The sequence below is a fragment of the Xiphophorus hellerii genome, chromosome 12 (genome assembly GCF_003331165.1).
Source record: "Xiphophorus hellerii strain 12219 chromosome 12, Xiphophorus_hellerii-4.1, whole genome shotgun sequence".
In the NCBI taxonomy this organism is placed as follows: Eukaryota; Metazoa; Chordata; class Actinopteri; order Cyprinodontiformes; family Poeciliidae; genus Xiphophorus; species Xiphophorus hellerii.
Window position 1 is genome coordinate 8,408,145 of NC_045683.1, and position 15,223 is coordinate 8,423,367.

The 15,223-nt window shown below is 37.0% G+C and overlaps 1 protein-coding gene across 3 annotated transcripts in view; it reads left to right on the forward strand.

Annotated features, from left to right (window-relative positions):
- Positions 1-15,223, forward strand: part of col27a1b (collagen, type XXVII, alpha 1b) — an 81,633-nt gene that overhangs the window by 15,206 nt on the left and 51,204 nt on the right. For all 3 annotated transcript variants that reach the window (XM_032578783.1, XM_032578784.1, XM_032578785.1), the window contains exons 5-7: positions 4,574-4,627; positions 10,175-10,228; positions 10,310-10,363. In XM_032578783.1, coding sequence (XP_032434674.1) covers positions 4,574-4,627; positions 10,175-10,228; positions 10,310-10,363 — 162 coding nt within the window. The remainder of the gene's footprint in view (positions 1-4,573; positions 4,628-10,174; positions 10,229-10,309; positions 10,364-15,223) is intronic.

The window sequence follows — 15,223 nt, forward strand, 5'->3', positions numbered from 1 at the left end:
ACCTTTTACAGCATTGACTTGTTCTTTAAGCGGGGCAGTAAGTAAAGAGGAATTATAGAGCGTTGGTGCTCTCATCAAATTTTATTCTTGTATGGTGACATAGTTTCTGAAATCCCAGTTATTCCATTTGAAGATATATACATTTAAACTAAAACACTTGACATTACCCACGATCCTTCTAGCATTTATAAAGTTTAGATGCTCCAAGAAGGTTGGGATATTTGTGATGAATTTTATCCTCATCAGGAATCTCTGATGTTCAAAGAGAAATTTCAATCTGCAGCAGACCATGACCTCATTCCAGCTCTTCTTTCTAGGCTGGATATTGAACAGATTGCAGGGAGGCACTATCTAAGCAACTCCAAAATATTGGCAAACTATGAATAAAAATGTCCAGCATGTCCTGAAAGCTGCAGGCATTCTTACTCATCATAAAAGCTAAAGCAGCTGGAATCACACAGTGCTGTTAGGAGTGTTACCTTTCAGACAGCAGGGTGTCATGTCTGACTGGTCAGACGGTCTCACCACTGCTTCCACCTTGCAGCGGCTCTAACTCATGAAAACATCCACGTTCCGCAGCCGGCTATAAGCCTACCGAGAGCCAAAGTTTAGCCGGCCCTCTAGGGAATGCTTGAGAGTGGATCAAACGAGGCTTTGTGAAGGGAAGCTGACCTGCAAGCGTGCAGTCGGTATGTGATGCAGAGTTTGTGCAAAGCTGGGGCCATTTGCATAAATGTCTTGAGAATGATTGACACTACATAACATAAAATACAGTCTATAGAGATTAGAGTTTTGGCAGCACTGTTCTGCCACTGTTTGACTGGTGAAAAAAGTTGAACTGATAAATGAAAGTCATGTGTTTGCATGCTTTCACAGTTCCTTAGAGAGCTCTGTCATCATTATTGACTGGGATATTTTCCATTGATGCTTAAGCTTTAGCTAACTGGGAGCACATTTAGAGCTGAAATTAAATTTTAGAGGCTTACAAAACATTCCGGTATTACGATAAGCAATTCATGCCATTGATTAGTCATGCAAAAGTAGCATGTGCCAATCTGTAGATTTCAATGTTTTTAATTTGCTCAATATTCCATTGATATTCTAAACATAAATTCTCTGTGACATAAACTTAAGAGATGTTTAGTGGTACCAACATGTGGTGCATCTGGCTAGCAGACATTACTGTTGGTCCAGAGGGGAAGATTTAGTTCACATTTCCATCTGTTAGAAGCAGATGTTTGGTTAAAAGAATTTATGAAATGAAAGCATTAATGTTATTGTTCATGAAAATTATTGCAGTGAGGAAAAGGTGAGCAAGCAAGTCAGATTATCAGTTGTTAAATGAAAAGACAACACATTTATTAGTTTAACTACGCAAACACAAATGAGCACTATCATCAAAACAATGTTCACATGGAGTCAAGATTTCACACAAAATCTGATCATTGAATCAGAGGAGGTGATCAGCTCCTCAAAAAATCTTTATACAACTTGACCTTGTTTGGCAATCTTTTATATTACAACTACAAAATTTGTTACATTTCATTGGGAATCCCAATACAAAGGAAAGCAAAATTGTGAAGTGAAAAATTATACTGTTTCAAAACTTTAACAAATACAATTCTTAAGTGTGGCATGCAGACGTTAGAATAGGACCATCTTTTGCTGCACTTGCCCCAGATTTGTACATCGTGGGAATGGATTAAACTCTGCACTTTGGTTTTCCTCCCGTCCATACATTCATCTTCTATAATCACCTATTCTCTAAGGGTGGCAGGGGAGCTGGTGCTTATCTCCAGCGGTTATCGGGCAAGAGGTGGGGTCGCCAGTTCACCACAGGGCAACACAGAGACACACAATACAAACAACCATACACACACTCTTTCTCCCAAATGCAATAGAGAAAGATTACAATCAACTTACAAGTCATGGTTTTGGACTGCAGGAGGAAATCAGACTACCTGGAAAGAACCCACTCATGCGCAGGGAGAACATGCAAATGCCATGCATAAAGACAGGGATTTGAACCCAGAGCCTTTCTAGCTCTGAGGCAACACTGATACCAACTGAGTCAATTCTAACTAATTGACTTGATCTGATTTAAACCATTCTGTTGTAGGTCTGACTGTACGTTGGTTATCTTGCAGCAACATAACCATTGAAACTAGTTCCAAGTTGCAACCTCTAACAGGATGAATATTATTTAGCTTTGTCCATCTTCCCATTAGCTTTGACTGGCTTCTCTGTCTCTGCTGAGAAAGGAATCCTCAAAGCATAATGCCACCATCACCATGCATCCCGATGGAGATGGTGTGTTAAGGTTTAGACACAGTGTCAGTTTTCTACCTTAGCAGCTTTTCCCAACTGAAAATGGGTGATTCTTTTTTCACTCTTCCTAAAAGTCCAGATTTATGGAGTACACCAATAGTACCATACATAATATTTTGTGGATCTCTGTAGCTCCTCCAGAATTACCATGAACCTCTTGACTGCTTCTCTAATGTCCTCCTTGCCAGGCCTGTCAGTTTAGGTAACTTGCCATGTTTTGGTAGCTTTGCTCTTTCCATTTTAGGAAGATGGTTTGGACATAGTGAACAAAATGTGTAAAGCTTGGCATATTTTTTTTCCAGCCCAACTCTGTCTTATTTTTCTCTACAACTTTTTTTCCTGCCCTGTCTGCCAAACTTCTGGGGTCTTTTACATAACCAGTGTATGTGTACTGAGATTAAAGTATACACAGATGAACTCTATTTAGTGAGGAGGTGACGTTCGTGTGTCGTTGTAAAAGGTGGCTGAATACTGAGTACTGAACTTCACTGCATTGTTTGAAAAATAGGATCAAATTGAAATATATGTCATTGAATCTGTCTGAATTATTGGATGATTTCCCCCCACCTTCCTTTTTTATTGCATAGTACCTGTAAAATTGAACTGAATACAAATGGATGCTTTTCACACTTTTCAAACCGACTTTTATTTTTGTTTTATTTTACAATTTTGTGTTATTTTTGTTGATGTTTCACTTAAAATCCCAATAAAAAGATCAAAGTTTGGCTTTGATAGAGTGAGAAAAATTACTTTTGCAAGTCACTGTGTTTGGCTTGAAATGACTTACTTTGAAATAAAACAAATGCAACCTTTTTTTTATTTTTTATAAAACCCCCAATTGCATAATTGTTATGCAAATGATGCAGTATTTCCAGTCGTTGTGTCCAACGATTTCAACTGGTGTGCTCTGGCTTTCTGGGCAATAAAAACAGTGGCACCCTTGTAAAAGCCATCAACTCTCGTTGCAAACCGTGCACACAGATGCCCCTCCATCTGCAAGCCTTAGGTGTAAAGGTGCATGTGTGTTTCTGTGTCTTGTCAGCATTAATCTGCTTGTGTTTAGCTGCTGGTTCCCACCTAATGGTTCCTTGTCAGGAGCTCATCCAGTAGTTATTCAAAGCACTCCATTCCTCCTCTCACCTACCTGAAGATGAATGGACTGAGAAACTCGTTCTCACCAATATTCCTGTCCCCACTGGGATGCCACCCGCCCAGCCTCTCATCAGCACTCTGCCTCCTTATCTTATGTACGGCAAGAATGCAATTTGTAACACTCTGTCCCAGCCTCCTTATTTCGCTCCTTCTCCTCTTCCTTTTGCTCTCTATTTTGAGGTAATGACTTCCATACGTTTTAATATTGCAAGTGAAAGGGGGAATGGTCTGAATAGAGGAGAGGGTGGAGGAAATCTATAGATGAGCTTCTGTTAAGTGTCTCCATATGTCCAGCAGCCAGCGCTGGGGAGGAAAGAGGCTTGGCCAGCTCGGGGGAAGAGGAACTGCCTCGGCTGTTTGACTCCTTTCCACAGCGTGATAACAGACAGACGGTGTCTGAATCCACCCAGCTGTATACTTACACCTCTCCTCCCTAGTCTGCTGCGCTCACAGTAATTCTATCCGATGACTCCCACCTCCGGCTTAGTGGGGGGAAAAATGCCTTTGCTTGCAACCCGTGGAAATTCTGACCAAGATGAAAAACTGACAGAAGATACAGTAGCTCACTTTTCCAAGCCATCTGAACATGTTTCAGGCTTTTTCGTTTTTGCCTGAGAGGATTTTTCCATGCTCAACATTTCATTCGCTCTTCACACAAGCACCCGGTTGAAAGGAAAACTCTTGGATTGATGTTGAAACTTTGATTTCTCAAATATTTCCACTTTGTCACTGCTTGCAATTGTGATCTTCTCAAACCACCAGCAAAAAAAAAAATTAAATAAAAATAAAAAACCCTCTTTTCTTCTGTGCATGATGCTAACATTTCAGATTCCTGGTAAAATATGTAGATAGAGTGGTTATGATTTGTTGAAGAATTAGGATGAAGATAATCCACATGCAATAACTTTACCTGCAACACACACAGTAGGCACCTTTACTCAAACCAGAAGGACCTCCCAGGTTACAGTGGAATGAGAGTAACACACATGTAGCATGTAGCATTAACTCCTTCTTTGACCGAGAGTCTTCCAAATCATCCACATGATCACCCCCACCATGTGTCCTCCTAACTCATGCTTTTCTTTGTTTGCAGGGCCCTCCTGGTTCTCATGGAAACCCTGGTCGTCCCGGACCACAAGGAGTGAAGGTAAGGACATAAAAGTGTCTCCGATTACGTTAACACAACATTTTGCAATATGCACTACATTAATGTGATCCAGATTACTCTTGCTTAGGTTTTTTCTTTCCAAGTTGAAGATGAAGCTGATTGCAGTTTGGTTTCAGTTTCCACAATCCAACTTTAAATTGTTCTTAAGTCTGTCATTCCTTTAAAAATATGGCTTCTAATGAAAGCAGTCTTGTGCTCTGTATGCAATTATAGTTATAAATGACAGGATAATACTGGGGATTTTTTTTGTTCTTCCTCTCATCAAAAAAAAAGAAAATAAAACTGGAACTGATGATAATTGTTTTCTGACGGTAAACATTTCCTTGTTTTTCATGCAAAGAACCACAATGACGCTCTAAAAAGATTACATCAGGGGTTTTTCAGGATTGTTTTAGTTAAGCAGTTGTTTTAGTCTATTGCTAGCCTGTTTTTGTAAATACCCTTATGTGAATGTCTCTTGATCTGTGTCCAGTAAATGTGTTGTACATCTGTCAATATATTCATGCCATGCAAAATCTGACTCAGAACTGTATGAGAAAATTAGTCAGCTCTTAGGAAGAGTAAAACTGCTGCACCTTTGTGCTGTTTGTTGAATATCTTACCAACCTGAAACCTTTATTCTGAACTATACAGTCAGAACTGAGACAGATCAGATTGTTTATATCATTGTTGAATCATGAGATATTTATTACTTATAGAATGATCAGCTTTTGATTTACATGATCAATTAAAAAAACTGGTCTGGATTTTATAGCTAAATCACTGTCTAAAGTGTACACAACTTTTTGAGACTTTAATGTGAAAATGTTGCCAGAAATAAAACAATCAAATATGTCAGAGGGAAAAATGTAAAAAGCAAAAAAGCTGTAATTACCTTGCATATAGGTGTGCACACCTTTATACTGATATTTTGTCTATTTAATCTCATTTAATTACAACATCCTGTCTTGTTTAGCTCAGCTGTTTGATTTTCAGGACTATCTTTATAATTGCAATCTGACAACAACCTGCTGTATTCTCCTTTAGTCTGAATGAAGAAGTACGGTCACAGTACAAGAAAGACCCCTTAAATGAAAACATAATTTATTTGTTAAAATCTTTCACAATTGGTTATGGTCCAAAGGAACCAACCTGGATGTCTTGGGCCATAAACCCAAACAGTGTGGTTACATAGAAACAACAGTCTGCATCACTAAAAAGATCACCACAGAAAATAAAACAGGGTATTGGTAGCATTATGCTGTGGAAGTCACCTTTCTTCAAATAAACTTTATTTATTGTTAAAGTGGATTAAATTATGAACAATTCCAAATGCCACGTAGTTTTGACTCAAATCTTTTAGAGGTTTTAGTAGTTTTTATCATGTAAATGAAAAATAATGGGTTTTCTAGAATGATCAATATAAGATAGTAAATGTTTCATTAATTGTAGAAAAAGTGTGGAAATTATTTATCATGACCTAATTTTTTTAGATCCCAAAAACTTGGAACTTTAATTTTGAGAGCCATGGCATTTTTACGTTCTGCCTATACCAATGCAAAAATTAAGACGCTTAATGTTTAGATTAGTTCTAATAGTTTTAGTCATAAACAAGGCTAATTCAATTTGTCCTTCATTTGTTGAGCTGAAAATTACTTCCATTTTGAGTTGTGTTCTTGCATTTCAAAACATTTAAAACAGAACATTTAGTGCCCAAAGGTGTAGCAAAAGTTTATTGTGCGTAAACATCAAAAAACACAGAATGTTGTGGTTCCAAGCCGGCAGCAAATTACAGTTGCACTGGTGTTGTTTCTTCTTTTAAGGTTCTATTGTCATGTTAAACCGGTTATTGTTCTGTTTAGGAATATTTTGAATGGATTTCATACATTTTGATAATATTCTTGTATCTTCTCCTAAGTTTGGCTTCTCTGTTAGCTGCTTTTGTCCTTGGAGGTCATCATTACCTCATCTTGTTCCTAATTCAACTTGGCACCGCTCGGTACTCCTCGACAGCCACTCAAACTCTTTTATATACCCCTTAGTTCTCTCTGTTCCTTGTTGGATTCTTGTTGTTCTCTGCTTGTCTGCCTGCCACATTTTACTCTCTCAGGAAATCCATGCTCTACACTGACCTTGTATGCTGTGCAGTTGGAGTCTTCCTTTTTTTATTTAGAGCAGCAGTAATATTCAAGCCAGAAAGCATGCAAGGAGTTGAGAGAACACTGTGGTTTAAAATGCACTTCAAATGACTTGCCTATTCTTGATTCACTAAAGTTCGGGGAGTTCAATAATGGCATTGTTACATCAAAATCACTAACACCTCTTATAAAGATGTGCAAAAAGCTAGATGATTACAGCTGTCCCAGTAGGAGTATTTTGTCTGAAATACTGATCTGAGTCATTCAAGATAAAGGGTTTGCCTATACCTGCAAATTAGTGCTTCATTAAAGTTAATCAAATTATGTTTTATTTATTCCAGAAGAGCAAGAAACTTAAAACTGAATTAAAATAACACACTGCATTTCATCAGCATTACCCTATTCACTCACCAAGAATGTGGTGGGCACTGCCGTCTCTGTCCGTTTATGACCTTCTCAATATCCTGATGAGAATATTGACCTGCAGATCAGTGTTAGTGTGAACCTACAAAATGGTTAAGAAAGCTACAGAAATGTTATCACCTGAAACATGCATTGCTTCATCAAGTTTGTATTCACTCCCTGTGGAGCCATTTGCTGAAGCGCTATGCTAATGTTAGCATGCTTTCTCTTTGTTTTGATAAGACTCATTCATAATCTGTCTCATTATATTTGTAAGGTGGCAAAGATAAACTTGAGTCTTTCTTTTAGCTTATTTTGGTCACTGTTTAGGCTTTATGTATGAACGGGTTTGGTGAGTTTTTTATTTTTATAGTCTTTTCTTGGGGAACACCTGCCTTACTTGAATTAGTTTATTATTACTATTCATTATTAATAATAAAAGAATAATATATTTTTAAATGAGGGCAGTGAAGTACATTTTTAAAAACGGTTAAACTTTTTAAATGTGTTTTCAACAAAATATTCTTAAATAACTTTTATGTTATGTAATGTTATACGGTATAACTTTAACAATGATGAACATTTTCACAGCAGGAACCTTAAACAGGATAAACCAGATATTGTAAATGAATAAACAAAAGGAGCCTGTTTCTGTGTTTTTGTGTCTTAGTCATCCAGTGTTTGTGATTTTGCTCACTTTGCATTTTTGTGGTGAACCCTTCTTGGCTTTCTGTTGCTTTCTCAAAAGGTCATTCGTTTCTTTTCTGGGAGAAACTAGCCCTTTTTTTTCTTTCTGTCTCACTAATTTGCATGAACTCAACACAGCCTGTACTCCAGCTGAGCACTTCTGTCAACAAGAAGGTATTTTTAGCCTGCCATAAGAAAGAGAATGTTCCTCTAGACAATGTCACTGACTGTTTAACTCAGTGAGTGATCAATAAAAAAAAACATTACATTTCTGCTTTTCAAATTATTTCTACAAGTTGAAAAATCATAATTAGCAGGTTCTTCGGGCTTATTTAAACAGAATGTGCTCTTCTTTTGTTCATGGATATTTGCTGAGCAACTTGATTTAATCTGACCTATTTGCACACAAATTTCAAACTGCAAACTGTCTGCTTGAACACAGATCTCTGGATTTATAAAGCTGACCCACACAAACAAAACCGTATAAGAGTTAAAAGAACTTTATCTCCCAGATTTCATATGTAATTATGACATATTTTTGACTGCGTCATTTTTCAATTATCTGCTGCTATAAGTAGAATGGCTTTGAAACTATAAGCTTACCATGGGTCTCTTGAGCGGCATGCTTTCCTTGCAAAGTCTTTCCTTGCAGTACAGCCATGCTCTTTCCATTTTCAGATGATAGTTAAAAAAATGCTGTGCAAGATTTACAACATTAGGAATATTATTTTATAACCTAATCCTGCCTTAAATTTCATCACAACTGAATACCTGTCTTGCTAAGTGCTGTCTTTGGTTTTCAAAATGATGTTTGATCACTCGTACAAACTTCTCAGGTCTCCACAAATAAGAGATAAAATTACACACAAGTGAACTCCTTTTTTTTAATCTGAGGGAATTTAGTTGCACTTTATTTTGTTTTAGGGTATTAGAGAATAAGTGCACTAAATACAAATACTTGCCACAGTTTTCTTATTTGCAAAATTTAATTTAGTAAAATTCTTTGCTACTTTGTGTTGGTCTGTTTCAGAAAATCCTAATTAAATATTTTGAAGTTGGACCGTAATTTCACAAAATGTTGAATATTTCAAGGCTTCCAAATGTTTGCAAGGCATTGTGAAAGTTCATTGAACAACTGCATTGACAATGACTGAATTACACAGGATTTTTAGATACAATGTTTACTTATCTCTCCTGACATAAACATTTTAGACAATATATTTGAGATGAATACCCGCTAGGAAAACAAGTATGCATACGATTCAAAGCTTTTCAGCTTTTTGTTACAATTTCAGTTTTGTTTGTTGAAATTTATGAGTAAGATAAACACAAAATAGGGCAAAACTGTGAAGTAAAAGGAAAAGGGTGGGCAGTTTTCAACATTTTAGACAAATGCAATCTGAAAAGCATTGTCTAAAATCCGATGCTGTTTGTTCTCTGTCAAACCTTTCAGGCCTTTGTGGAACAGCTGCGTTTATAGTGATGTTAAATTACACACAAATGAACATCTGTAGACAGTTTGTTGCATTTATTTTATTGAGTGGCATTAGAGTAAGGGGAATTGATTTCAAGAGCACTTTTCCAAACCTTTCAGGTTTTTTGGAAGGGATATATAATTTTTGTTTTTATAATTTTTCTTGCACTTCACAACTATGCGTTACTTTGTGTTCTTATGATGGAATTTCGTGCAGAATTTACAAAAATAAATCGGGATGAATGGAGATTTTTGTGTCAGTTTCATCAGCCAAAGATAACCCACTCATGATCCTCCCCAGCTGCAGGATTGTGTGAAATTCATCACAGTACGGGATGATGAACTTCCACAGTTGTTTGATTTCATTCCAGTCAACGCAGTCCTGTAGCATTTTTATTTGTGTTTCTATTTTTGCTATAAGAACTCACACAGGAAACGATCTGGTCCTGCTGTTGTGTTGTAATTGCTGAGATTACAGGGAGGCTCCTTCACCAGAAACACTGGACCTTGAATGCTGACCCAGACCGCTCTGACAGGATTCCCACTGCCCGAAAAGGGAGAAGAATGTTCACCATCACTTCTTGCTGGCCTATTGTAAACTGAGTTACGGGAAGGAATAAACTGACTGTTCGTTTGTGTAAATACAAGCACTGGAATCCTCTAATAAGTACAATGAACTCATTACACTGTAATAGTGTTAGTAGAATGTAAACAGCAAGTTTTCTGCTCCTTCTCACAAGAAATATTGTTGCAGTGCAAAGAATATTCAATAAACACCAAATCCTGTTTGAGGAAATATGTTGTAAATTTTGAAAACATAATAATTCTTTGTTGTTTATCTTGTAGGGACATAAAGGAGATCCTGGAATGTCACCTGGTCAAGCCCTGAAAGGACAAAAAGTATGCAATAGTACCATCTTTAAAAAAACAACTTGACGTTGTTATGAGATTGTGTGTGTGTGACCTAACTGATATTTTCAGGGAGAACCTGGTATGATCGGCCCACCTGGACCACCCGGCCAAGATGGACGAAAGGTAAAAACATTCAAAGTTAACGGATCTTATGTGTGAGTAAGATTTCTCAGTCTAGCGACATAATTTCAGTCATAAGAAATGAATTTTCTGCTTGTTGAAATTAAGTAAACATACACTGCCAACTTGTGATGTTAAAATGGTTCAGCCAAATGAGATCGTGTGGAAGCTGAATTATCATAACATACGAATGAATTATCACACCTGTAAAAAGTTTAAACAGGATTTGCTGTCTTACATGTACGACTGTAATACATAATCAGTATAACAGGCTTCTGATTTTCTAAAACATCTCAACTGAAGTGGATTACTGGGTGAAAAGTTTTACATGCCGTCTCCAAACGTTATGTCACTCGTTCCTTGGAGAACTCTCCTCTGAAAAGTAGGACAAGTTTGGAATGTGTCTCAGTTCTGTGATGTGATCCTTCTCATGATGTAAAATATTTGACTTTCTCTGCCTACTGCTGAGTTGCTGCTTCAGAGAGAGAGAGAGACGTTTTGCAGCAGTGTCCTCCATGGTGTTATTTTATCACTGGCCTTTTCCCAAGCCCCTCACAGTAATTACAGACATCAATAGGGGATATGCATGTTGGGTTTTTCTACCAAGCATTATAGGAAATGACTAATTTTGTTTTTCCATTAAGGTTGTTTTTCTAAATGATTTATTTTTTTAAAATTTCCATCTATTTTTTTTTGCTTACCTTAAGCACTTTGTATTGCCTTGTTGCTGAAAATGTGCTATATAAATAAAATTAACTTTACCTTTTACCTTTACCTGTGTGTAAAACAGAAGATCGGTTCTTACTAAAGTTGCAAACCTTTTTAAAGGGAGGTCATGCAAGTAAACACATCCCTAAAAGGATAAGTAGATCATCCCAGCAGTCTGATGTTGAAGTCAATTTTATTTCTGTAGCACCTTTAAAAGTAACAAAGTTGACCAAAGTCTTTGTTAGTTAAAATACATGCAGTTACAAACAAACATAGTAACATTTACAAAAAAAAACAAGCAAAAACAAAGAGGACAATATATAAAATGCCTGTTAGGAGTCAAACATAAGTCACAATAAAAGCTGGAGTAAATTAAAAATAAGTTTAAAAGTCTGATTAGACTTTTCAATATCAATTGTCAGGTTATTCCAGAGTCTATGAGGCTGAATCGTCTTTGTTTGGATTTCAGCTCTGCTGAGAGCATCTGGTTGGTGATCTTGTGCTCCTTTAGGGTTAGACAGGTCAAGCAGCTGGACCAAGCCATTATAAATTTTAAAGTAAAACAAAATAACTAGACAACCAAGTCCAAAATATGGAGTATTTGTTTAAATTTGCTAAAGCAAGAGTATCTTCCTTGTGACTGTGGCCCTCTGCTTTTCTAATTTTGAGAATTTTAATTTCAAATCTGTCTATAAACATTTCAACTACAAGGATATAAGACATAGTTCTTCCAAAAGGGAAACAGATGATCAAATACAGTATTCTTATGCACCCTGTTTTCACTTAGTGTTTGAAAATTCTGTGTTATACAACCACTGACATCTTGTAGACAGCTTAAGAAAGCATCCAAAATGGGGAAACAAGCATATGATTTAAAAAAGAAATAAACCTGGATGTCATCAACATAAAACAGAGTACTATATTCCGATCTTTTCTCTCCAGCTAATAGATATAAAATAAATCATCGTGGTTCTGCTAAAGATTAGCATATACATCCTTGCTTGCAGCTGTGTTTGCTCTCAGTAATTTTGTTTTTTTGGATTATTCCCAGTGACAGAAAGTTCCTATAAAGCTAAATCTTGCTGCACCTGAAGCATTTGCTCTTTAATTGTCCATGCAGCCAGTAAATCTCTGGACCACCTGATAGATCTTTTACACAGAGACTTCTAACTTCAGGGGAGCAATGGGAAGGAATGGAGGAGAGGATGTTAAGTTATTAACCAAAGGAGCAGGATTTCCAAATACAATAATTTTGTGTGAAGCACACTTATACAGCTAAATGGAGGTCGCAGAGGGTGAAAAATATCCAGAGAAATAAATCTGAATGTCATCAGCATAGCAATCAACAAAATGCGTGCACTTCCTGCTTTAGTTTTATTCTACAGAGTTGATTTATCAGAAGTTTTGGTTTATTTATTCTTAATCAGTTTGTTGAACATTTAAATGGTTAAGATTTTTGCAAGGATGTTGGTCATTTTGTTGGGTTCCTATGCTATATGGCTTTTATTACAATGTGAGAGGTCGTGGTTGCTTGATTTTACACAGAATTCAAACTTTCTAAACGATGCACTTTAAATACAGAAACATTCCTGTTGATTCTCCTTCTCATTAAAATGTTTTAATGATTCTCACTAAAATATCCTCACTCACTTTCTCCCAATCAGATTAAACCTTTCTTTTTTACAGAGTTTTCCTAGCTGGTAAAATACTTTGTTCTTAAGTATGTGAAGAGTTAAAGCTCTTTAGACATTAGTAAGCTCAGAATTGAATTGAAAGTGTCTGGTGGATAAAATGAGACAGAAGAAGGGAAACTTTCAATAAAGAGAAATGCTGATGTTTTGCAAAACAGCATAAATAATTATGACTGAAATTAAACTTCTTTTTAATTACGCTTGAGGGTTTGTGTGTTTTGAAAGCTGCTGTCAGAGTCAACCCTGGAGGAGATGGAAGCAAATAAAAAGAAAAGGTTGTTGCTGGGTGAGGATTTAGATGCCGCATCTGTGGTAATTAAAACAAAAAGCATGACAAAATAAGAAAATCTTTGTCATTAGCGTACTGTTTCCACAGAGAGACTTTCTCGTACTATTTTAAATCTATCCTCAGCATAATGAGGTATTCGCGAGTTCTCCAGCCATTTGTTATGCAATCAGACAGAGCTGACAGGAAAAAAGTTCTTCCATTTAGGAAAGTAATGGGAAGTGTTATGTTAAAAAAGAAAGGATCACATCTTGTGTTATGACTCATGGAACATGGAACCATGGGAAAAGGCTGATAATCTCCTGACTGATTCATGGTCAGCGTGGGCCTTTACTGAACATGGAACATATTGTTGCTACTACGGTCCTGTTGGCTAGGTTTCTCAATCCACTGTTACAAATCTGCGTTAGCCTGTAAAAATTCATCTTTGCACAAGGATCAGCTGACAGCCATTCAGCGTATTACAAGTCTTATCCACCTAATTAAAACAAGACAGATCCACTTGGCTCTGAGCAAGGCCACCAGACACCTCCTCGCTTGCAGCTGTTTCTACTCTCAGTATTTTCTTTGTTTAATCATTCTCAGGCACACAAAGCCCCCCATAAATCGGAGTATCGCTGAAATTCCACCAGATGCAGATGAAACCCAAGCATTTGCTTTCTAGCTGTCCAAATAGCCAGTAAAACTTTGACCCAATGCAGCATGATAGATCTCTTATTACTGAGTTTTCTGCTCAGAAAGTGGCCCACCACCAAAAAAAAAAAGTCTTTCCTCACTGTGGGAAATGTGTAACGATGTAATGGGAAGGTTGCCTGGGAGTCATTCAGTGGTCTGAGCTGTAAAATAGGAAAGGACTCGTGTATGTGTGTGTGTAAAATCCAAACACTGTGGAGAGTATTACCAATTCTGGACCATAGAGTCCTTTATACAGCCAGCTTAAAATTTTGGCAGACTGAAATAAAACTGTATTTTTCATGAGGTGTGCAGTTTTTCTCCCTGTCCTGCTCCCCAGTTTTGCAGAGTCAAAGCTGTGTTTGCTGATTGATTTATGAAAGCGAACAGAGAGAGGCCTGCCTGTTGGGACTGGGGGTTTGTGTCACATTGAAAATAAAAATCTGTGTAAAGAATAATGCATTATTTGTCTGACAGGTGTAGCCTGTTTCTTCTGCTGTAGACGGGGGAGACAGTGAAGCTGGCCCAGTTTGCTGGTGGCAGCAGGGTTGCTCTTTTGTGATTCAAATTGATAAACATCAGCTTGAAGTTGTTCACATTTTGTCACATTACAAACTCAAGCTTCAATGTATTTAGGGGGGATTCATGTGATCAGCCAGTGTGACATAATGATCTACTGGCTCATTTGCACATCTAGAGACAGAGATTTTTGGCTATTTATCTTTTTCAAAAATAGATTAAGCTGAATCAGATTTATTTGAGTGTCTAAAAAAATTGTTTTCAAGTGTTGCCAGAAATTTCGGCCAAACTGCATTTGAACTTTGATTGGTCCATTCTACAGGATTTGATCTTAATCAGTTAATATGAACTCTAGCATGTTGGCTGTAATGTTTAGTTTGTTTACGCTTTGTTCCACATGTTTGCTATGTCTTCTACATGACTTGCGGCAAACTTCTTCATCCTGCGGCTTTCATTCAATGTTGGCTTTCTTGCCACTCTTGCTAATAATTGTCAGACTTGCTAATAATTATCAGATTGATAGATTTTGCAGCCCAGAGTTAAAACCATGTGCCATCCGGAGGCACATGGTTACCTAATGCTGCTTTAACCTCCACAGCTTCTTCCCTGAACTGTTTGCTGTGTTCCTTGGTCTCTATGATGCTAATTGTTCACTAATGTTCTCCAATAAACCTCTGAGGCCTTTACAGAACGGCAGGACTTAAAATGAGATTAAATTACACACAAGCAGACTCTACTCAGTAACTAGATGACCTCTGAAGCCATTTGTTTTCACCGAATTGGATGTAGGAGTATCAGAAAAATTAGGGTGAATACAAATGCACAACGGCTTTTTAGAGTTTTACTTGAACGGAAATGAAAACCATGTAGCATTTTGCTTTCACTTCACAATAATGCACTACTTTGTGTTGATCTGTCAAACAAACGGAAGTGTAGTTTTAACGTATCAGAATGTGTGTAAGTTAAAGTGATAGGAATCGTTTTGCA